Source organism: Dromaius novaehollandiae, chromosome 7 (assembly GCF_036370855.1).
Source record: "Dromaius novaehollandiae isolate bDroNov1 chromosome 7, bDroNov1.hap1, whole genome shotgun sequence".
NCBI classification, from domain to species: domain Eukaryota; kingdom Metazoa; phylum Chordata; class Aves; order Casuariiformes; family Dromaiidae; genus Dromaius; species Dromaius novaehollandiae.
Window position 1 is genome coordinate 14,071,784 of NC_088104.1, and position 24,398 is coordinate 14,096,181.

A 24,398-nucleotide genomic window follows, 5' to 3' on the forward strand; every position below is an offset into this window, starting at 1 on the left:
TGATCCACTTAGATCAGCTGGACCATTTGTAGCAGTGGAGTGTCTGGTCCAGTGTAAACAGAGAAGTGAGCCGTCACACATCGATGTGGGGTGATATAAAGCTTGATGAAGAGCTGTTCTGAGACAGAGAGAACAGGACAGGCTCTAATACTTTCAGCAAAAGTCTCATTTTAAAAAAGTCTTCTTATCAATATGTGTCTAACAGTTGGCCGCATCCCAATCAGATTGCAGACTATCATTTAGTGCTTGGTACCCTTCACCAACAGCTGCTTTTGACAGAGGAAGACACTCAAACAACAGTCATCAACTTTCTCAAGGCCTTGAGTCTGAAAGATCATGGCTTATCCTACCATATTATATTTCCTGGGCTGGCAGTATACTGCTTTATAAAGCAGTTACACATGATTTGAGTGTAAATTGTAAATATCTAAGCTACAGCTGTCTCAAAAATCAAAGACACTTGCAAGAAGGCTACGGGCATTTGAGGGACAGAAAGATTAAGGGGCATTTCTTTGGCAGGGACACAGTTGGATGTCACTCCCTTGACTGGACGATTTCAGCCCTGAAGATCTGTCACAACATAAATCTATCAAAGTGCTTAAAAAGAGATGAGCAGTGCTGGTTGTGAGAGAGTTGGTCTCTCTCTCTCAGCTGCTGTGCAGCCTTCGACCCTGCACTTCCCTGCTCTGTGCTATTTTTCCTCCTCTGACACTTGCTCTGCACTGTGAACTGCTCTGGCCTCAGGCAGCTCCAGCACTGTGCCTGGCCTTGGTATTGTTAGGGTGAGAACTGGTCATTAAACCTTTTATTTTATTTCCCTGTGGGACATTCTGAGTTAATGAAATAGAGCTGTAAAAATTAAGACCCATGGGTTTGTCTGCTCTTTTAATAAAGCTCCAGATTCTCTGGGGGGGAAAAAAAAAAGACATCTTCTGTAGAAAACTTAGGCAAACTTTTCCAGGCACGAGGAGAGAGAGAAAGCTATTGAGGCAGATACCTGCCAGTTGAAGAGGTTTATTGGAAAGTTATCTTGCCATTGGTCTCTTTGGAGTTGAGACCATGTTACACCTTCAGTGCTAGTCACACCTCACTGGGCTGAGGGCAAGATCCTTCCCCAACCCTCCTCTGGCTTATTCTCTCCCTGCTCCCCTCCACTGCATTGGCATTACTGGTCACATGGCCATGCTGTGACTCAGATCTGGGAACTGATCCGCCTAAAAAACTAAAGACAAAAAAAATATTGTTTTTTCTTCAGCGAGAAAAAACAGTTCCCAGATCCAGTTGTTTGTGTTTCCAGCAGCACTGGTGCAGTGGGGAGGGGAGAAGCAAGGAATATGCTCGTGTGGATGGGGTGCACTGACTGAGGCAGCACTGCCTGCGTAACCTCACCTTCCACTATGGGACACTTCAAGAGGTGTAAATGGGCTGTCAAGAAGCCAGTGCTAATCAGGCCTCTGTCTGCTGAGGAGCTGCCACTAAAATGCTGTTCTCAAGAAACTGCCTTCCAATAGTGAGACAGTGAAAATGACCAAATGACCAAACATTAGCACAATACACAGTAGGGAACAGTTCTGCCCTTTTAGGCAGCTCACCTGACACTGTTTTTCTAGCTTTATAATGCTGCCAGTGAACTGTTGTAACATGTGTGACTTGGCCAATGTGTCCTCTAAAAGCTATTGAAAATGTCCCCTTTCCTAGCCTGAGGCCCCTAGCTGTATTTGGCATCCTGGCTCCAGAGTCACTGTGTTTCTTCCCTTTGCTTCTGGAGCTCAGACTACAGAGATTAAATCATGTATTGAAAAATTCCATAACAGCCTCCAACCTCAATGAATAGAATATTCAAAGCCACTGGAAAGCTCTTGTATTATTTAATTCAATGGTTTTCAACTTTTTTTTTTTTTTGATTTCTGATAGAGATGTGGATCCGTAAAAAGTTACATCCATAGCCAGGTGGCTGGCTCTGTGTGATTATTTTTGACAGCCCACTTAGGAGCAGCCCAGGCCCTTGCAAGATCTGTGGGCTACAGATTGAAACTTGCTGTAGTTTGACCTATCTAGGAGAAGTCATGGAATTGCACTTTGGAATTGCTGCATCTAAATAACCACAGGTGATGCCAGTCACATTTATCCATGCAAAGCTGGGCTGAGATGGAGCTGGCAACAACAGAGGTAAGAGGACCTGAGTAAAGGCTCCCAGCTCAATCCCAGCCCCTCAAGTTAGTGGAGTGTTTCCAGTAACTCCCCTTTTGCAGAGATCTGCAATAGGAGGGTTGAGATGGGTACGGATGGGACTACGGAAGTCCCAGGAGAGACAGAGGCAGAAGGAGAGATACAAGAAAAGCAAGTGTTAATGGCACCTTGATTAGTAATTTATGGGGATCTCCCCACATCTCCATGCAGCTTTTCAGGCCACTGGGATCAGGAAAAGAAAAGGACAGCCTACAGCAAGGGACAACCTACGCCCAGACTGAAACAAAGACATGGACCATTAAGGGGTGATAGCAGGAAAATAAATGGGATTCGGAGCCTTAGGATGCCCAGAAAGGAGACAAAGGCCAGGGAGTCGGTCCTGATGGCCCACACAGGGACAAAGATGGCAATCGCTGTCACCTCTGGGGTTCATGGCCTAGCCCAACCCCGTGAGGGCCTGCCAGTCACAGGAGGAGCCTGGGTGAGAAGGACTCCACAGCCAGTGTTCCTTGTCCTCTGTGTCACTGCAAGGGATCTTGACCAGACCTTGGAGACACGTCTTGGTGCCTGATTGCTGGACGGATGCCCTGGACTTTTACTGTTTGTGAGTATGTGGGTATGAGTGTCAGTGCAATTGGGTTTGTTTTTGGAATAAAATCACCTTCCCCTTCTCCACAGCTTCATCTTGAGATTTTCTGTATTGTCGTTACCCCGCAAATGAGTATTTCCTACCAAATCCTGGGCAGATTCCCCACCCTCTGAGTATGGCCGGTGCTCTCTGTCTGTCCCTAGTGCTCTCTGTCTGCCCCTATGTATGTTCCGTGCTCCTGCTGGCTTGTGTTAAAACACACATTATTTGTCTCCAAGCAAGGAGATTCTGTATCACCCACCTGTCTTCTTCAGTACGTATCATTCTGGCAGTCTTTGAATATTCTGTAAACTTGATCAGATTTTAGATTTTCTAAGTGCTACCAGAGAGCACCAAACCCACACCCAGCTTGGCAATGGTTTCTCCTTAACTGCGATCTATCCAGACTTTAACCTATTTGTTATATGCAGCATTGTTCCTATGCTGTTGTACCTTCCTTATCAATTAGGCCAGAAGTGAAACCTCTCATAAAAATACATTACATTGGTGCTATTACTCTTATCAATTGGAATTATAATCTTGTTTAAAAATGTTTTGGTTTAACCGCATTTGTTGTCCATAAACTCCTGGAGTGCAATAGTAATTGCACTGTATCTGTTGCCTGATCATTTAAGTCCAACTCAGCTCCTTTTCATCTTTTGTAAGCGTTGGCACCATATAAGGTTCCAAGTCATACTGAAAACTGTTACTAATGGTACAGCCAGTTCTTCTACAGTTCTTAAATGCAACCTATGCTTGGGTTTGCTGGTTTAAAAATATAATTTTACTTACTGCTAAGGTCATAAAAAAGCCCAATCAAGACAGCTGTGGCAAGAAGAAGTGCTCAAATAATATTTCTTTTACGTATTTGAAGAAAAAAAATACAGGTTATGCACTCCAAATAAATGGGGAATATTAGCAAGCAGCTACAAAATTTAAACATAAATCTGACTCATTGATGCTACCCAATATATAGTATCACTTTGGAATCTATTCTATTTTTTCATAAGAATGATAATGATGTTGTGTTGTAATCTACATGATTGCTACTGTTCTGACCAGATGTTATAAACACACCTACCGGCTGGACACAGCTTACAGTTCAATGCTATTGCCTTCTTTTGGTTTCTGTTACAAACAGTCTCTTCCCCAGTTGATGTTTATAAATGGTGATCAAGTTTCTTAAGCTTGTTTAGATAAATGGAAGCAGATGTTTGGCAGGATTCATCTCCAATGCTTATAGTCAGTGGGATCTCACTGGCACAGCCCAAGGACATTATTCATTCTAACCTAAAATAGGTATTTACGTTAGGTCGAATAAGGGGAGGAGACCTGCACATTGTAAATGTCTAGGAGTAGGTGAGATTATCTTATTCTCCTATTTCTCACTAGTATTTCTATTTTTCACATCTTTTGATTGTTTAGTCCATCTATAACAACCTGTCTTCAAGAATGCAAATTTCCTTTACAATGAGCAACCTGAAACCTACAGCACGAAACTCCTGATTGAACTCTCCTGTGATAATACAGTTATTTAGCTGATACATTATAAACAGACATGTAAGGGAGTGACTTATTCTGTTCTCTAGTCAGGGGCAGCCTGGAACAAGTCCATGGTGTATTTCTGTGTCACACTGGAACCTGTGTCCTGGGATGAACCAACAAAATTGTTTTATGATCAGAATAACGTTGCATTTATATGAATGTATGAAGAGGTGGAGTAGCAATTCTGTCTGCCATGCTCTAGAGACATGGGATTAAAGAAGGTTGTAAAGGAGACGGTTTGTGCATTAAACTTTTTTTCTTTTTAACCTCAGTTAATTGATTGCCAGTTCATGTGAGATGATAGTTAATACATTTGGAAAAGCTGATGGGATTTCTGTTTCAGGACAGAATTATTTATGTTTTTCCTTTCTTGAGCGAAACTAAATGTTGGTTAATTGCTATTGATTGATTAAAGCAGAACAAAGGAAAACAACTTCTGAAAGTCTGAGGCTTGTCTTTGCTATGAAATATGGGTGTGTTTCTAACCTGAGATAAATCCTACCGAAGACAATAGTTTCTGCTCAGCACACTGAGTCCTGGTTATATCCTCAAAGTCCATTGTCCCACTAGTCCATCAGCTATTCTGCAACCAAATCCTGAAGGAGATAAGACATGGGTAGTTTTTGCCATGATCTTGCTGGTGGTACTGAATACTATGCATCTGAACTGTAGCTGACCTTGCCTAAGTACATCATGGGAAAAATTAAAGCATGGTCCCCAGGAGGATTTTGCAATGAGGTTAGTTATTTCAGTATCAAAACAAAACAGCAAGCTTTGGTTTGGGAGTGAGGACATAGCAGTTTTGAGCTTTTATTGCTTTGATTGTCTTTATCTGAAGACCTTTGTTATGGTTCATGCCCTCAAACTGTTATCCCACCCTGCTCTTGAAAGTTTTTATGAACACTGTAGGTGTATTTCAGCTGTCAGGTGTTTTGTGTATTAAAGTGATTTCAAATTGGTGCTGATTTATCTTAAAAGATTTTTATCTTAAACCACTGCAGGTACATCTGCTATGGGTTGTGTGCAAGTGAGCTAAAATCAACAGGTCTTAGTCAAGCAAATTTCTATTGCTCTCATCAAGGTTATTGTATATACAAGTCAATGCACCCCACTTCTGCAATAGAAAAATAAAGGATCTGATCCTCCTTCCACCTACATGGGCATGCTTATTCCTATATCTGTATAAGAAAATGAAGTCACAGATGTATGTGTAGCATATTCAGCCTCGAAAGAGATCATCTTTCCCTGATCTAACTGTGTGGTTATTACTGAGACCTGGACTATCATCTGATGTTTAGATTGGGACTCATGACCCTGGGATTTATTCACAGATCTGTCACTGTCTCAGTGATTGGAAGTCAGTTTGCTCTATAGTTTCCCCATCTGTAAGATGCTAATCTTCTAGTGATGATAGGACACTTGTGTCTGTAGGGTACACACTGCATCACACTGCATACCACCATATGGCATTAATACAAACATAACCTGCCCCGCAGGGCTTGCAGAGATGAGAGGTGATACCTTCTGCAAGCAGGTGATCGAGGATATTGTCAGGAGAAAGGAATACTGAGGAAATAAATGCATTCTTAAAGAGTCAGTAGAGATCAATTCCTACTCACCTTACCTTGCCTTGCAGGGGATTTGGGACACTTCATTATTCAGACCTAGGAATTTCTAGGTAAACACACACACAAAAAAAGATTATTCAAATTATGTTTATAAAAATTAAAGGGAGTGACATATTAGAGTAATTGTACAAATTACTGTCATTGCAAAATTGCTATTACAGCAGTTGAAAATAATTACAGTCTGACTATACGTAACTGATTATTTTTTTTAAAAAAACTTTATTTTTCTGGTTTATCTTCCTTTTGGTCTGAATTTTTTGTGTGAATCATCTCATTAGAGTATTTCTATAAGAATAACTTCATTTGATGGAAGAATGCTTTGAAGCAAAGGCCAAATATTATAGTAATAATGCTCATTGTTTTCTAGATTCATATTCTCAGTTTTTACAAATCATAGTATTTGTGAAGGACTAGGGGTCTTATGACATGTAAATTGTGATGCTGATAAGGTATAAAGGCTTCTCTGAAGAATTACTGAAAGATATTTTGAGTAAATGAAGAATCTTAGCATGTTTTCTTTTCAAGGAATTTAAACTGTTTCTAAAGTGTTTAACGGGAGATAAGAGGCTCTGTAATGTACTTTTTCATGCTTACTGCTGTCCTACAACAGATAAATACTCTGAGGTGGGGCATTTCAGATCTTTCTACATGCTCAATTCTGTCTAATTATTCTGGAATAATTTAACATTCAAGAAGTTTACATTGGAGAGAATACGTCTGTTTGTCACGGTTGCTTTGCCAAGTCTGAATAATAATTATAATGATTTTCCTCCAGAGTTAAAAATAACCATTTTTCAGATAATAATTGCCTGGGTGTCTCAATGGGGCAGGAGAGCACATGCAGTGGAGCAGCACATAGTCCTTTACCGTTAACCCCTTCAGAAGCTGTGAAGCTGTGGACATCTCACGCGTGCAGGGGCATTACCTGTGTGGTGTGACCTGGTTGTTGCCTCGAATAGGGACAGACCCTGTGTCAGGACCATCATATCTATCGTAATCCAGTTGCGGCTGGGCTTCACAGAACCATGGAAGTGTTGGTGGGAAGAGACCTCTGGATGTCTCTGATACAACCTCCACCTCAACACATGGCATATCCTAGATCAAGTCAGCCATGGCTCTGTCTAGCTGAATCCTGAATACCTCCAAGGATAGAGATGCTGCAGCCTCTCTGGGTAACGTCTTGCACTGTTGCACGTACCCCACAAGTGAAGAAGTTTTCTCTACTGTTTAAACTAAACCCCCAAGCCACAGCTTGCTATCACTGCTGCTGCCAAGAAGGGTTTGGCTCCCATCTTTTTAGCTGCCTTTGTGTAGTTGTAGGCTGCTACCAGATCCTCCCTTAACTTCCTCTTCATCAGACTAAGCAAGCCCAGTGCCCTCAATCTCTTCTCATCGGACATGGGCTCTAGGTCCATGAATATTTTAGCAGCTTACCTGTTTGATTCTTTCTAGCTTCTTCACATCCCTCTTGAACTGGAGGCTCAAACGGACAGGGTTTCCCCAGTGCCAAAAAGAAGGGGATGATTACTTCCCTTCATCTCCTGAGTTATGAGGAGCAGTTTGCTTTACCTGCAGAGAGAGAGAGCACTGTTGTCTCCTATTTAAACTGGCATCCAAGGTAACCCATTGGCCCTTCTCAGTGGGGCTGCTCCTCAATCAGTTCGTTCCTACCTGAAAAGGTGCACGGAGTTATTCCAACTAAGTGCAGTATTTTGCATGTCTCTGCTGAACTTAATGAGGTTTCTGTGGGCCTCACGTTTCTCAAGGTCCTGCTGGACAGAAGCACTGATGTTCAGCATGCCAACCACCCCCACCTAATTTAGTATGGCCTGCAAATTTGTAGAGAGTGCCTTCTATATCTCGTTCAGGCTGTCAGGACTCCCTTTCTATGAGGGTGGCATAGCCTAGGTCTGTGGGATCTACAGACGAGACAGCTTTAGGCATCTTTGCCTGTGCTTTCACAAATGTGCTGCTCTCTGGCAAAGCTTTTTTTTTTTTTTTAAATGAGTCCCTGCTCCAGCCTGGCCATGGCCGCTCCTTCTCTCCCTGCTCCATTCCCCAGTTGTGCTGACACAACTGTTTGGGGGTAGGGTGGCAAACCAGATTGGTTGGTGGATGTGGGTTACAAAAAGCCTTCACAGATATTTTTGTCCTTGCTACAATTTTTTGCTGTGAAACAGAACGCTTCAGACAGTAATGCTGTAAGTAGATTTGATCTGCTTTCAGTTCTAGGTGAGGATGCTTTGCCTCCTGTCACTTCTCCCTGCACACTGGCTGGCAGTTATGGTCCCCTTGCCCTGCCAGCCCAGTGTGTGAGCATATTTATGCCATTTAGGCTAAGACAGCTGACTTTGCTCGAAGCAGACAGCAAGTGCTCAGACAACCCACGCGGCTGCAGAAGGCTTCATGCGGTGACCTCAGGCAGAGGGATCCTAACTAACCCTGGAGGATTGTACTGGGCAAAGCTGTTTGCAGAGTCAGTGTCTGCTGCTGGCCAAAAAGTGCTTTTCTTTCCTTTTTGTTTTAAAAAAATCATGCTCTGCTTTTCTACTAGTGGTGTCAGCTCTGGAGGCCTTCTTGCTCCCCTCTTGCAGCAATGTAAACATAGCTACCGTGTTTGCTAGTATGGAGAGAGTGCCGGTTCTGGTAATTGTGGCCTGTAGCTCACAATGAGAAAGTCAATGCCAATAGATGTATAATGAGTATTTAAAGCACTCTTATTTTGTCATCCAATCATCTATCATCATCCTCATTGTGTAAACATTTTTGTTTCCACAACAAAATGACTTTTAAAAAAATGTTCGCCAGGAAGAAAAAAATTTTGATTCTGCAGATAAAATCAGGACAGTCAAAATGATTAATACAACTGATGAAAGCTTGCAAAGTAGGCTTAATTTCTGTGGCAAAGAAACTTGTGGGTTCATCAGTGCTTGGTTGTGCCTGGAAATTCAGTGGCAGCTGGAAATTTGATGGTGACCTCTGATAAGTGAGAAAACGGTGAAGGCTTTAATGAATGACTTGAATAAGAAAATAAATAAGCCAGTCTGTGCAGTATTCTTTCTGTTATTTGTTTTGCTATTAAGTTCAGTTAATGCAGTTTTCATTGTGTCATGACGCTTGTATTGACAAAACACCACAACATATTAACATTTCTGGGAGTTTGGCTGTCTGGGAAGGGGATACACGAGCCTTTAGACACACAAGGTAAAACAGGGACGCTTTTGTAATAGGAAGTAGTTTGGAAGCCTTTCGCTGGGTAACGTCATAGATCATAAAGATAGAAAGGATCCTGGTGATCATCTTTGTTCTCTGCTGTAACACAGGTCATAGGACTTAACTGAATTCCTTTCTGTTCAAACTAGAACACATTTTTTAAGGGGAAAAAAATCTAATCTTGATATACATCTAGAAAACAGGTATGGGGAATTAATCACAAACTTTGGTAAAATTGCTCACATGGTTAATTACCTTCCTCGCTAAAATGTGCAGTCTGATCTTACCCTAAGCTTATGTATTTGCAATGTTTGTTCCTTGGCTGTTGTATCTTTGCTGTGAAGTTTAGAAGCCTTCGTTATGAAATGTTGATTTTTCCAAGTGAGTATGTACAGACTGTGATTGAGTCACCTGTTAACCTTAGTCTGGATAAGCCCAGGCTAAGCTCCTTTTTTCTTTCACTATGTGGCACATTTTCAAGACTTTATTCATTCTCACTGTTTTTCACTGAACCCTTTCCAGTTCAGTAACTTCCTTATGAGTCGTAGCACCAAAATCGCATTCACAACTCTGGTAGTAGCCATTTCCCAAACTGTGGACCACCAGCTACACTCTGAGATGCAACCCACATGCCATTCAAGTAGAGACTGATGGGAACCCATTTGGGCTGGCCTCCATCTGAAACATGGACCTGCATGGGCCTGATCAGGAGACCTTTAGGGTTGGTGGGCTATCTGGGAGAGCCAGCACTTGCCACTGGAAGCTGATCCCAGAACCTTGTCTAAGGAGTAGCAATGATTTTGCCAGCTTTTAAAACAATAGGGCCTATATAAAAGCTGTTACTTTCTCAAAACATAAAGTAAACACTGTAACTTGTCTTTCTGTAGGGTGCAGAGAAATGTAATCTGCAATTGCTCTGGTTCCCAAATCTATTCATTGCAATGATTATCAGGTAAAATGTTCACTGAAAACTTTGCAATTGATTAGAACTGTGAGTTTTCAATCTCTTTTATTTTCTGGTGCCTCCTGCATTTTCCAGGGAAGATATAGCAAATTAACCAGTCACAGTACAGTTACTTTTCTTGTTTATGTTGCAGGGACTATTTAGAGATAGTGCATAGTTCCCCCTGATTAGCTCCAGATCAGTGGCTGGAAACCTTGGAACTAAATTACATGCAGAGGCAACACAAATCCTACAAATATTCTTGTCCTTCACAAAAAGACACTATGCCAATTTTTTCCTTAAAGCCTATTCAGTGCTTGGGTGACCATCCCAGTATGTTTTCCCAAGTCTCCTCAGCACATTTCAGATCCCCGCAGTTCTTCCAGACATTCTGTAGTTCTAATGTCTGCACCTAGTGGATCAGGTGCAGGCCTGCAGAACAGGGCAAAATTTCCCTTTTCAGTTTCCCTTAGCAGACACTGACTTAGACTAACTTTTTGCCGCATGCTATAGCAGTCATGTAGCCATCCTTTTCTTCCTAGGATTGCCCTCCAGACAGTGAGCTTCTCTGCACAGGCCCTTCATCAGGGATAGAAATATTAAGAATGTAGTTGGCAAATACAGATTCAAGTGATACAGAAATCTTAAGGACAACGAGGGGAGAGAGAATGTTCTTCCTCTTTAAATATGAGATTATATTTTAAGCATGTGGCCTGTGGAGAAGAAGGAGTTTTGGCCTATGCATCAGGAGACAGTTGGAATAATCCTTGAATAACCCTGACTAATGCATAATGAGCTAATGGCACCTTTTGGAAGCTCTTCAATACAATATCCTGTTCAACCTGATCCTATAACTAAGTTTGTTTGGGGTCCATGAACACAAAATTGTTTACTTGATTTAGGAGCCCATGCCAGATTTTTCAGAAGCAATTTAGATATTTGTGACTCGATCCACAAAGATATTTAGGTGCTTTGTTCCCTCTGGAACTGATGGGAGATTCAGATTTGCCAGTCTGAATTTTTACTTCACCAAGTCTGCAAGGTTATAATGCTCCCACCCTCACATCCCTGGAGGTTATGCACCCTCTGCCAAAGGGAAAAGGGAACAGAATATGTGACTGCATCTTGGTCACTTCAATACTATGTCTACTGGCTTGGCTCAGTGTGCTCAGAAATGATCTAAACCTCTTGACTTACAGTGAAGCAGATCAAGGGTATACATATTTTCAGTTCAGTATTCATGTAAGAGGATTATAACAACTAGTAAAACAGCAGAACAAACTTCTGTGTGCAATAAAATCCTACAACAAAAGCATTATCTATTAATGCTTTTTTTTTTTAATCAAAAGGAATTACATACTTAAAAATGTTTGTTCCTCTTTATACAAGTTTGAACTAACTGGCATGGTTGTTCTTTGCCAGGCACAAATGTCCAGATGAAAAGATACCTATTTTTAAAATATTTTGTCACACAAAATGTATCCCACAGTCCTTCACAGTATTACCTCAATTAGAAATTTCGTCAAAAAAATATCCACTCAATTCCTTTCATCTGTAAGTGAGTAGCACAGTGATGAGAAAGTGTGATGGAAGAGATTGCTTTACTGAAAGGCTGTGTTAGGGAAAGAGGAACAGCAAGATACTGGGTGATCAAGGGAACCACAGAGGGAAAGACTTAATCTGTATGATGTGGTGGATTTTGAAAATTGGGAGAGGGTCTTTGATACTGTGATGCAAGCTTCCATACCAGAAGGAGAGCAGAATTTAGACCAGAAGAGTTCTGAGATTTATTTCAGGAGAGAGAGATGAAGAACAAAGATGCCTTCTTTTTTCAACTGATTTGGCCAGGAAAGGGATGATGGAGACAAGCAGATTTAGAAGACAGAGGTGCTGGGAGAGTCTCTGTAAAATTAATTACCAACTCTAATTTTATTTTCTACATTCAGCAATGGAACAGAGAGGAAATAAATGGGATTATTTTAAACTCAGTTGCCCTCCAACATATTTACTTTCTAGAAAGATAGTAAAGAAAATATTGACATGACAGACTTGACTGGAACCTTCATTTTGTACGGTATGGTTATTTACTCTTACATTCAGCTACATATTTCTCCAGTCAGTGCAGCAATATACTCAGAATTGTGGAAGGATATTTACTGTTTATAGAAGTCCTTGGACACCTCAGCAAACTTTGTCTTGCTTCTCTGCCCAAGAGCTATATTTAGACACTTTGCTCAATTGAGGTCTGAACAGCTGCTCTTGCTCAGATGTTGTGTGAACAGAGCTAAATATTTTTAAGAGTATAAAAAAGTTACAACATAACTTGAGCCATTTTGCTTTGAAAGAAGCAAGGGTTTGTATAGCTCTGTAGTAACAAAAGAAAGAGAAACTACCTTAAAGGCACATTCATTTGTACTATTTCTTAGTTTGAAACCAACAGCGACTGGTAGACAAATGTATACCTCTTAAAAACTTTAAGACTCATTACCAGCTTTGTGAAGCTACTTGATCACCTTTCAGGTTACCTTGATCTTCAAATTGTGACATATCTGGAAAACAAACTGCCAATGTCTAGTTATATAGCATTCAACACTCTGGGACTCAACCTAATGATGTTCTATAGGTGCTATTATAATATAGATATTACATAATCATAGCAGTATAGTAATTTCATCTACCAGTCAATTGCAGCTATCTCAGCTGTGAAATATGGCAACTACATAATGATACATGCATACAGCTACCTTGGACTGATGGTGCCAGCAGAAAGTTTTGCGAGCAAACAGCATTTTTCTCTGTTGAAATTTGACCAGGAAGCTTGAGGGTAGGAAGTGTTTTTCTGCAAAATGGACTGGAAGATTTTTAATGATGCGGAGTAATTAAGGGTTTCAGTTTTCTGTTTCTGCTGGTGGATAGATAATAGAACATGATGAAATAGGGATCCTTCCCTTTTCTCTCGCTCCCCCAACTATCAAAGTGAGAAAAATTCATGGGATAGGAAGATATGCTGAGAGCAGGGAGTTAGGACAATGATAGGATATAGACAGCCTTGTAGATGAGGATAAGGATCTTGAATTTAAAATGGTAAAGAAACAAAATTTCTACTTACTGAGTGGGGAGTTGGATTCGGAGGACAGAAGACTTTTGGACACACTGTGGTAGAGATAAGGGGTTGGGGGTGAGTTTAATTTCTGAAACTGTCCCGTTTTTTAATGTCCTCGGGCAAATTACTTAATGTCTCACTCCCCCACCTGGAAAACAACCCTATGAAATAAAATTCCACTTAAAATGAAGGCTAGCATATAAGATAGACAGCACACAGTTAAAATAATCAGCTGTCCTTAATTAAAAAAATAGACACATTAAAGGAACTCGAACAGTGATTTCATACTCAACCCTCACTGACGTCAATGGGAGCAGCCAGAATGTCCCATGGCATGATGTGAAGAAACTCACTTTTAAAAATATTTGCAACTTGGAGGACAGACTATGTATCAGGACAGAACCAATTCACAGAGCTTTTCCTGCCAACTCTGTTCTTTAAGGTTCCCCTCTCACTTTGTGTGAACGAAGCCAGGGCCCACGGCAGCCTAGCTGTTCTTTTACTAGCGCCAGCTGCTCGTGTTTTGTGTGTACATGTTATTTTAAGTCAAACCTTGTTCACTTTCTATTTGCTGACAGATACCAGTATGCCAGGTGTAGTAGTGTATTGCTGATAGCTGCGCCGCCGCAGTGCCCACCGTTTTTTCCCGGGGCAATGCATTTTGCAGTAACATCTCTTGCTGTGGGAAGGAGAGGACAGATTTCTCCTGCCCCAAGGGGGTGTGTGTGTGTGTGTGTGGGGGGGGGGGGGGCAGCCCGGCCTGGGGGCACCGAAATGGTGGGCTTGCCCTCAAAGGGGCAACGGCTGCCCCGGGGCACGGGAGATGGCGGCCCTGCCCTCCGGGGGGCAACTGCTGCTCCGGGGCACGGGAGATGGCGGCCCTGCCCTCCGGGGGGCAACGGCTGCCCCAGGGCGCGCGAGATGGCGCCCTTCGCCTCAGCGTGCCAACGGCTGCGGGGCGCGCGGCATATGATGGCGACCTCCCCCTCGGGGGCGATGGCCGCCAGGGGCCGCGAAGCCCTTCCCTCCGCCCCGGCGGCCCGCCGTGGGCTTCGCCGGGGCCCTCTGGCTGGCGGGCGCCGCTGGTGCCGTCCCGCCGGGCTGCGGAACGGTGGCGGGGCCGCGGGGCGGGCCGCTGCCACCTGCGCCCCCGCGGCGGCGGCGGAGGAGGAGCGGCCTGGAGGAGGGCTCGGCTCGGCTCCAGCGCCCCGGCCCAGCCAACCCGCGGCCGCCGGGGCCGGGCCATAAAAGCGGCGGGAGCAGCCGAGGCCGCTGCTACAGCTGGCAGCAGCGGTGCCTGCCGTGCCTCGGGGTCGGCAGCGCGGCTCGCCCCCTCCCCTGCCTTTCCCCCCGCCAGCTGCCCCCAGGGATTGCGCGCGGGCATCGGGGCCGCCTCCCCGCCCGGCTCCCCCAAGATGCTGTTTTGGCACACGCAGCCGGAGCACTACAACCAGCACTCAACCGGCAGCTACCTGCGGTGAGTCCTGCGCCACCGCGCAGAAACAGCCCGCCCCCAAAGCGCAGCCCCGGGCGGCGCGGAGCCCCGCGGGGGCTGCTCGATGGCGCTGCGGCCCCCTCGGCGCGACACGGGGACGAAACGCTGGCCCGGTGCTTGGCGGCGCAGGTTTGGGGGGAAATGTGCCCCTCTGCCGGGAAACTGTCCCCTTGGGGGCCGCGGGGGAAGCGCGGCGCTTCCCGGCGGTGAGAGCCGGGCTGGGGGCGACAGCCTGGGAAAGGTCCCGCTTGCTGAAGAAAACCTCTTTTGAGCGCTTTTTTTTTTTTTTTTTTTTTTTTTTTTAACTGCCTAGTTAGGTAACTGCATTTTGCTCTCCCACTTTTGATGGCTTCCCTCTGCAGGGACTTAGATAACGTAGTTCGGAGGGAGACGGTGTACTAGTTGCACAGCACTGTCAAAACTTTGGAGAGCGGCTGCTTGCAGGTGAAGAGGACGCTCAGTTTTCTCAGGGCTGGGTTTCTGTCTTGTCTTTTTGGGATGCTGGGTAAAAAGCAATTTCACTTTCTGAACTTGTCTAAACCAGCTTTTTCCTGCCCTCGCACAGTTGCATTTAATTAATGTGCCTAATTTAAGCACAAAGGCTGCTGAACAATAGCCTGTAACATGTGTAGCACAAACCCGTATTCCCTCCCTCTGAAAGACAACAAAGCAGACAGCTTTGGGAGTTTCCTTTTTGCTTTTTTTGTTGTTTTTTTTTTTTGGGGGGGGGGTGGATATATAAGGCTGAGCTCTCAGCTGGTGTCAATTGCTGCTGCTTGGTTGAAGTATGCCTTTGCTGAATTACAGCAGTGGAGAAGATCCGGCACTGGCCTGACAGCCTTGCTTTCAAAATGTACCCCCAAATAACAGCTGTTGAGAGGACATCAAGTTTGCCCAGCAAAGCACTTCAAACACAGATAAAACCCCTTCAGCAAGACATGCAACCTTAACTCTTCCTGCTCCCTGCCCATGTATTTGCAGAGGAATCTTTTCAGTTGAAGAATCGCTTCCTGTTACAGAGTGATACAAGACTGTGAGATTCTTGCTTCCCTACAATTTCCCCAGTTCTTCATATGTGTTTCATCTCCTTCCTTTATCTCAGTAGATCTGTTTTAATGGTGCGCATGTGGCAAAGCTGTTGTCCTCTCTTGCTTTGTGCTTGCAAAGCCGCTTAGCTGAGGCTGGCGAGAAGGGTGGCAGCACATCAGCCTTAGCATAGGTACTCGTGTGCACGGTCTCGGGGCTCAGAGAGCAGGTTAATGACGCTCGCATTGTTTCTTTAATACTGTAGATTCACAGCATCTGAGTGCTACGAGATCAAGTCTGGGTCAGGCTCACGCCTGCAATCTGACTGCCTTTGAATTGCCCAGAAAACACATTAAGAGTATTTCTGCTGACTTTATGCTAGCTGTGAGGGGATAAATGATACCTGAGCCGGCGGGCAGGCCGCTGGTGTGAAGTTAACCTGTCAGCGTTCCTGGAACAAACTTAAACTTCAATGAGCCTCTGCTCCTGTGACCGTGGCATTTTTGATCTGGGACTAAAAGCTCTAAAGCCAGATTTATGGCCGTGTTAAGCAATGGCCTCAGGTGCTGCAGTGAAGGTCAGTGGAAGAAAAAACACGTGTTTTTTCTAGAGACTTCTGGCCAATTCACTCTGCATGGGAATATGTCAGAACATGTTTCTAGTGTGGGGCGTTCTTGCTGAGTTGTGCCTTTCTGAAGGTTGTCTGTACCCACTGTGACTACACAGAGGTAGCTGAAATAGGGCAATGCTTGAAGCAGCCCTAGGAAAAACTTTTATCGATTATACTTTGTATATATCGAAGGCTTTGTCCAGATCTGAGAAAGCTCATGTAAATTCTGCCATAGCTTACTGTGGTGCGTTTGCCATGGGTGTTTGTAGTTACTGCAACAGAACATTACAGAAAAATCTTTGCACAGGTGGGACCTTGGCAAATCTTTGTGCATCTTTATGGAATCGCGCTATGTATTTCACTTCTGGCTCTGCCAGCTGGTGCAACCACCTATTTCAGTTAACTTTCTCCCTTCCTCAGGTAAGTGGACTCACCCTTGGTTAAGACAAGGACTGTAAAGCTGAAAGGTGAAACTAGAAAGAGTTTTGAGTTTTTTTTTTTTTTTAATAATTATTCCCACCCTTTAAAAAAGGAGGGAGAACAAGGAAAAAAAGAAGCTTTTCCCAAAACTTGATTTGCAACTCTTGAGTGAATACAGTTGAACAAATATTACAGTCTTAGATATCTATAGTTTATAGTTATATGGTTTATAGTTACAACTTCTTTTAATCCTTGACCTGTTGTCCAAATCTTTCTGTGTTCCAAATAGTTTTAAGAAGTTGAAATGTTTCATAAGGGCTTGATATAAAGCCCTGGATTCCACTGGCCCTGGCTCAAATGCTATAGGAATAAAAAGGTGATTTACTTACGCAGCTTTATCAATTCTTTAATATGGTTAAATTTTCTGGAAACCAAATTACAGATCCCTCAGTACTTACAGTCATCAATTATCAAACAGCTGCTCAGGCTCCTGACACCCCTACATTTTGCTAGAAGTGGAATGTGATATTTGAATTTTGACTTCACGCCTAAATTTCTCCACTATTTCAGCTGAATAGGTGTATGAATCCCTCACCCTTTGTGTTAACTGTGGGCTGGACTTTGCACACTGTATACTCTGTATCTTTGCAGACCTGGGTTTTTAGACTGCAGAGGGGTTTGTTTGTTTGTTTTTAAATCTGTTTGCTTCTGTAAAGCAACATGCATCACAATAGCATTGTGCAGATGAATGAGTCAAGAACAAATATTGGTATTAGAGTGAGTGAGATGATTTTGTGGAGCAGTATCAGATCCTGTGTGTGTGCAGAGAAATGGTATCTATTTTAGAAATCTACTGGAGGCATTTCTGTCACTTCATGATTGTAGTAAATCATCATCCCGGGGGAGGGACACGTGCTAGGTCTGCAGTTAGGCAAGAGCTATGATTATGTCAATAATGCCAGTAAGCAAATGGGGCTGGATGCCCCCAAGTTGGTGGGGGGTTGCAGTTGGAAGAGAGCATGGGAACAGGAATGGGTGTTTCTTTTCTCCTGCCTGTATCTGAAGTGGCACGATTTGCTCTCTGGCTTTATTTCTCCATAAATAGGAGTATCTGTGCTCAAACCAGGCACTTCTGAGAGTTTACTGTAAACTACTGCACCATTTTATTGATGACCTGGGTAGTCTTCAAGGTTGTGGGTGTTACAAGTGAACACAGAGTGGATCATTAACTGAACATGGAAGGAAAAGTTTTCTAGAGCTCTTACCATGTGGAGCATGCCAGTACACGTTGGCACGTCCCTGGATAGTTTTTTCTTAAAAGCTTTTGTGTATGTGGGGATTACTGAAAGGAGCAGAACTGCAGTCTCTCATCTGATTGTCAGGTGTCTTCACGCATCTGGAAGAAATGGAGAAGAAAAAATCTCTGCTTATTTATTCTGTACAGTTTTTGTGTTCAGCATAATCCTCCTGGCTTGGAAAGGATATCAACACTTGGAGTAAGTGGACACAGCGACCGGAAGTGTTAGAGACATCGGAAAGGCTAATGTGGTTTTTAAGCATCAGACGTGTTAACGATGCTTATTCCTGACATCTCTTTTCTTACTCTGTTGTGCACTCAGCCTTGACAATATCTGTCCTGTTTGATAAGTATGAGTTAGCATCAGCTTAACTGTATGTTGGCAGGCAGGTCAGCATTGAAGTGTGGTAGAAGAGGTCAGAATTGGGACTGTGTGCAGCTCCTAGTGAAGCTGCTCCTGAGTGCCTGTGTATGCATTCATGAAAGTATTCTGATGCCATATTAAGAGGTGTATGATTCCTCAGGACCAGATTTATTAGGGTGCAAAGGGACTTTAGGAGTCAAGTAATCCAGCAGTTCATGCCATGATGTACCTGAGTGGTTGCTGTTTACACCAGGATTGTGTCTGCTGTTTGCTGGTATTTGCAGACCTTTAACTAATCTGACATTTAGGTGTCAAAATGGAGTGCCCGCTTTTGCTTCTTCTGATGGATTTTTGTCTGAAAACCCGAGAACACTTTAAGAAATGTATTTCTACAAGGAAGGAGAATCTATTTTTGGTAGTTTTTTTCTTTCTTTCTTTTTTTCTAATTGGGAAGACTGATTAACTAAGACTTAGATCTGATTTATGTTTTTAAAACATACTAATTCCCAACAGTGTTCTATTTTGCTAATGCTGGTGTTCTTTTGTATCCAGTGCTGACATCCCAGATGCAGAAATTGCCTTACTACACTATACAGTCCAGATTCTTTTTTAGCTGTCATAACTAACTGTTTCTCCAGAGACCATCTCCATTATCTCAGATCATGAGAATCAAGTCCAGATTGAGACTAGATTGTTCCATAAAGTCTTTGTGACTAAATATGTGTGAACTGTATGTTTCAGTGATGTCCTTGCACTGCCGATCTTCAAGCAGGAAGAACCACAGTTGTCTCCGGAGAATGAAGCCAAACTGCCTCCATTTCAGTATGTTCTCTGCACAGCTACATCACCTGCTGTGAAACTGCATGAAGAAACCCTGACCTACCTCAACCAAGGTAGGGTTTTTACTCACTGAATGAAGGCATATTTCCCAGGAATGATTCATGAGAGAGAGATTGAATCCCATTCTTATGTCTCCCTGGGAGGGCAGTGGGAAGGGGGGAAGAGGGAAAGAGATGGGAGGGGGATGGAGGAAAGGAAGGATCTTTATTTTTTTGTATTTATAGACCAGATTGTCAGCTGATATAAAAGGATGAAGTTTCACTGAGTTAATTATTGACCAAAAGCAGCATTGTGGCATGCACAGTTCCATGTGGCCAGGTACTGGCTTAATCTCTGAAAATTTAAAATGCAGCCTCCTGCCTTCATCTTTAATGACCAGACAAACTTAGCAGATTGGCAGGCTTTGGGCTGGGGAGGGCTCTCAACATTACAAGTCCCCAGCTCTGCTGTGGGAAATGCCAGAGGATGAGCTAGCAAGTGCACGATGGCTCCTTGGTGGTCTGTGCAGAGCATGACATCGCTCCTATTGGCTGGGTGGCGTGGCTCTGCTCCACTGAGTGCCTAAGTTGACAAGTTGCTGGGGTTCATTGTAGCAAGGTTCTCCATAGCTGACCTCATAAGCTAATTTTTACTCCTAGATAAACAAGCACTGCATGTTTCTCTAGGCTTTTTTTTCCCCCTCCCTTCTGGCAGAATTTGTGCACACACATCTGTGGTTGGAATTTGGCTGTCACTTTTCAGCACTCCTGCACATGGGTCCTGGAAGGATCAGACTTCTCCAGGCACAGCTTGTGCTATAACTTACTACATTTATTTTCTGTCAGGTGGTAAACAAGGGCATTAGCCCAGCAACAAGCTAAAGGCTGTCTGCCTTATTACTGATGTGTCCTGCTTCAGGATGCTGCACCAGCTCTTCAAGCTTTGTGCACTGAGCATAAAGTTCACTCAGGTGTCTCTGTGGCTAGATTTCTCTTTCAGTGATTGCACAGAGCGCAGCCCTGACCTCCCTTGGGCACTGTGGCCTCAGGTGCAGCTGGCTGCCGGATCTATGTTGCTAGTAGGTAGAGCCAGTGGAGCCCCACCAGAAAGAAAATGAGTCTAATGCTGCAGCCTCTACTCAAGGAGCCAGATGTGTCCTGTTGCATAATCTGGCACTGTGATGTCTCACAGATCAACAGACAGTTGATTTGTGATTGCATATTCCCAAATTATCCATCCAAATACAGAAAGCCCAAGGAAGTGATAGGGGGCATATAAAGGGTAAGATGGGATGAATCTTTCTGTGAAACACAAAATTCTATCCTGTTTCAGAGTAAAAGATCTTCTGTTATGAAAAGCAGTTGTCTGCCAAATAATATAGCATCTTTCAAACACTGTCTGCTTTCTTACCTTGGAAGGACAAAAACAATACAACTCTCCCCACAGTGCCATGAGTTTCAACTTATTAGAGTTCTGTCACTAGAGCAATCTAGCTTTTCCTATGCAAAGCAAGACTGTTACCACCTTTGCATGATAGGCCATGTTGTATTGGTCTTTCTCCTGCATACTGCCACAGGACTGGCCTCCTGCTCCATTTCATCACAGTACTGACTGACTGACTTGGCAGACCATCAGTTCCCAGACATCTTCTGCATCTGTCTTTCATCTCTCATAGGATGAAAGTTTTGAGAAGTTCTCAAGGTGGGGATATGCCCTTGCAGAACATGTCCTGGAGAGCACAAAGGCCAGACAGGCCTAGAGGAATGAAGCAAGGAAGAGGCTGGCAGGAGCCATTCAATGGGGCAGAGTTGGGAAGGGGCTTGGGAGAGAAGTGGGGCCTCTCTACTGATGTTGTCTTTCCATGGTGGATGGAACCAGTAATACCAGCCAGGCTCACGTTGTTCCTGCGCGCGCGCGCGCGCTCTCTCTCTCTCTCTTTTTTTTTTTTTTTTTTTTTGGCAGGAGCTTCACATCTGCCTGCCACCTTCTCAGCAGCATCTCCTGCTCATTCCTATATGCTCCCAAGCAATGAGTCTTCCTCCTTACACTGAGATCTTCTGGGCTTCTTTGAGATCCCCTTGAAATTCAATGCACTGTTTAAATACTGGACTCCCTGTGTGTAGACTTTTTCTTCCTCTTGAGATCTTGCAGTGCCCCTATTCTTCTGCATTCTGGCAGGTTGTTTCAAAATCTATACCAGCAGCTGACGCTCCTTCTCCCAACATTTTCCCTTTCCAGTAGCAAGGGCAGGACTTGATTCTAAATTCACCTGGCCTGTAGGTATACCTTGATACTATATCCCTTAGACCAAAATCCCTTGTCTGTGCTAGTTAGGAAAAAGGGACTAGAGTCTGCTTCCGTACAGATATGGCCTGTGGTAAGAAGCTTATATGTTCATCGAGGATAATTACAGAGATGAAGAGAAGAGGATACTGGGAACTGATTTTAACCAACTGTGGTCAGGACTGGGGAGGTTCCTCATGCACTGACCTTCTGGAATAAGAAGCAGGATGTGTCTGTATAAAAACAAAAATTAAAGTGTAAGAGTCAAATTCTCTTGGTTTCAGAAAAATATCTCTGTGGGAATTGCTTTTGATTCCTGAGCCATATAGATTCTCAGTAGGTACCTGCTGCATAAATATTCCCCTGCCCCGCAAAGCCAGAGGGGAGTGTTACAACTGTTTAATATGACCTGTTCAACACAAGCCAGGGAATGCCTCCCAGGCACTGCCACACTGATCTCAGATGTCCTAGCAGAGCTAGAGCACATCCTATTGAAAGACAGGTCTTAATTTAAAGGCTCCAACTGTCAGAAAATTCATCACATTAATAGAATTATATTATGTGAGGCCTGCTTTTAAAAATGGCAGTTTCCTTTTTTGTGCTCTCCATAGTTTGCATAGCTGTTAAGGAGCTTGTCCTGTACTGTAGCCTTGAGTGAGGTTTTTAAGCCTTAAGCTATGCTTGAGGAAGTACATGAAGGGAACCTCAAGGCAGCCCAAGCCTCAGGAGCTATTCTAGCGTGCCATAGTCATGGTATGGCAGAATAACTGAGTGAGAGAAGAACTGATTGGCTCCAGCATGCTGTGATCGAGCTGTAGTGCCGTAGCCATTTTGTGAAGAGGTTTAGACCATTCCCTACAACTTACTGCCTTATGCTGACTGTAGGCAAAGGGGCACTTCTTGCACCTTACCCCCTTTCTGCACTTACCGTGGTCTAGTCAAATACTCTGCACAAAACTTCCTTTCCTCCTGCTGGGCTTGAATTTTGAGTCAGATTACCATAGAAAATGGGTAACTCCATTAATGTGTGTCCCTTTGCTGTGTCTCAGTTGGTGAGAGCTGACTCCTAGCAACATGGCTACAAAGAAAGAGTGGCTGTCCCTATCTGACAAAGCAATTTACATCCAGTGCAATTACTTACCCAAATCATGAGGATAGGATTTGGTGTCTGCTTCCTGGCTGTTTGGCTCGGTGACTCTTGTCGCTTGTTGTCCAAACATGCATTCCTTACTTAAGCTTTTCAGCACTGAATAGCTGACCTTGTGTCACTGGGAAGCAGTTATTCTTCCTGCCCTGAAACACCCACTCTTGCCTCCACATGTGATTAGTTCAGCATTGGTTGGTGAGTGGACCAGCTCAAGAGAGATTCCATGTACAGAACAGCATAGAAGAAAAGAGAGATTCCAGTGGAGAGATTCCACCAAGGTGTGAAAGGGTTTTGTAGAACTGGCTGGAAAGAAGGGCTGTCCAGTGGCTGGGTTCTTTTGCAAATGGAAGAGGGCCCCAGCTCTGTGGTGCATGTTGACTTCTAATGAGCCTTGCATTTTGGTGGACAGACCCAGAGAGACTGTCAGCAGTGTTGAGGAGGAAGAGGCCTTTGGCCTGGACTCATGTCCATGAGTGTGAAGGAGAAACCCGAGAGGATTCCTGAACAGGGAAGGCCTGTGTGTTCAGCAAAGGGCAGACAAAGCATTTGTGAAGGAATATAAGGAAGTGAGTTTCTCTCTTGTGCTAAGTTGACTTGGGGACATCCAGCAGTGGCAGGCTCCCAAGCTTGTCTGCTCCGGTTTGAAACCCTGAATGCTCACTGGCTGCAACTCTAGAATGAGCCTGTAAATCAAGTAAGTAAAGTCAAACACTTAGCTTGAGTTCTAAAGACTGACTCATTACACTTGTCTTTCCTTGTCTCTTCCCCCCTGCCTTCCCACGTTCTTTGGGAAACTGGAACCAGCGCACTGTTAGCCTGAATTGAACATGATCTTAGTTTGCTAATCCTTAAGGCAGTTTCTGTATTAAGAGGGCCCTTACTGGACCTCAGCAGGATGACTCCCCTGACAGGACAAGGTATAGGCATATTAGTATGTATTAGTGTCTTAAAACCACTCCCCCGTTAGTTCATGAAACTGGTGAAGGTGCTGTGTCCTTAGAAGGACACTTTAGGAGCCACTGCTGGCATTGCTCTTTTGGTCAGGGATAGTATCTATTGACAGCGCTACACTGTCCAGAGGTCTGCAGCACAAACATCGCCTAACATTTTTGGAACTAGCCTGCCTTTTAGCACTATTTCAGTGTCTCTTGTGGACAGGGATTTTCACGCAATCAACCAGCAACCATATTAGAAACCACTGCTTTAGCAAGAGGTCTTTATGCAGTTGCATATTCCATGGTCTGCAGTCATATGGGGTGTGGTTTGACCATGGCTGGTTGAAACTAGTTTCAAACACGGACAGAAATGGGAGCAATGAAGGTGGTTCCAGAAATTGCACTGGGAGGAATGCAGAGGAGACAAGCACTGTACAGCAGACTGGAATGCTAATAAATGTGAGGAAATAAAACAATTCTTTAGAAGAAAAAAAACCAACAAAAAACCCCAGCAAATATTATTTCCCTAAGAGGGTCAGCTTGTAGCTGTAGAGCCACATGTGGATTGTGAGCTATTCAAGTTGTGATTTTGTTTCATGACCAGCATTGGGTTGGCTCAGAGCCAGAGATCTGAATTACTCTGAACAGAGGGTTGTTAAGGCTGATGGCAGTGGGTCACTGGGAGCCAGCTGTGTGCCCAGCCCAGCCCTGCTCCACCAGTGGCACTTCAGAATAACCAGCCATCACCTGCT

At 43.9% G+C, this 24,398-nt stretch overlaps 1 protein-coding gene across 1 annotated transcript in view; it reads left to right on the forward strand.

The window, feature by feature from the left end:
* The first annotated feature begins 14,520 nt into the window (after positions 1–14,520).
* The window catches only part of TFCP2L1 (transcription factor CP2 like 1), a 39,571-nt gene continuing 29,693 nt past the window's right edge, over positions 14,521–24,398 (forward strand). The window contains exons 1-2 of the mRNA XM_026118477.2: positions 14,521–14,727; positions 19,204–19,355. Of these exons, the coding sequence (XP_025974262.1) occupies positions 14,666–14,727; positions 19,204–19,355 (214 nt within the window). The 5' untranslated portion in view covers positions 14,521–14,665. The remainder of the gene's footprint in view (positions 14,728–19,203; positions 19,356–24,398) is intronic.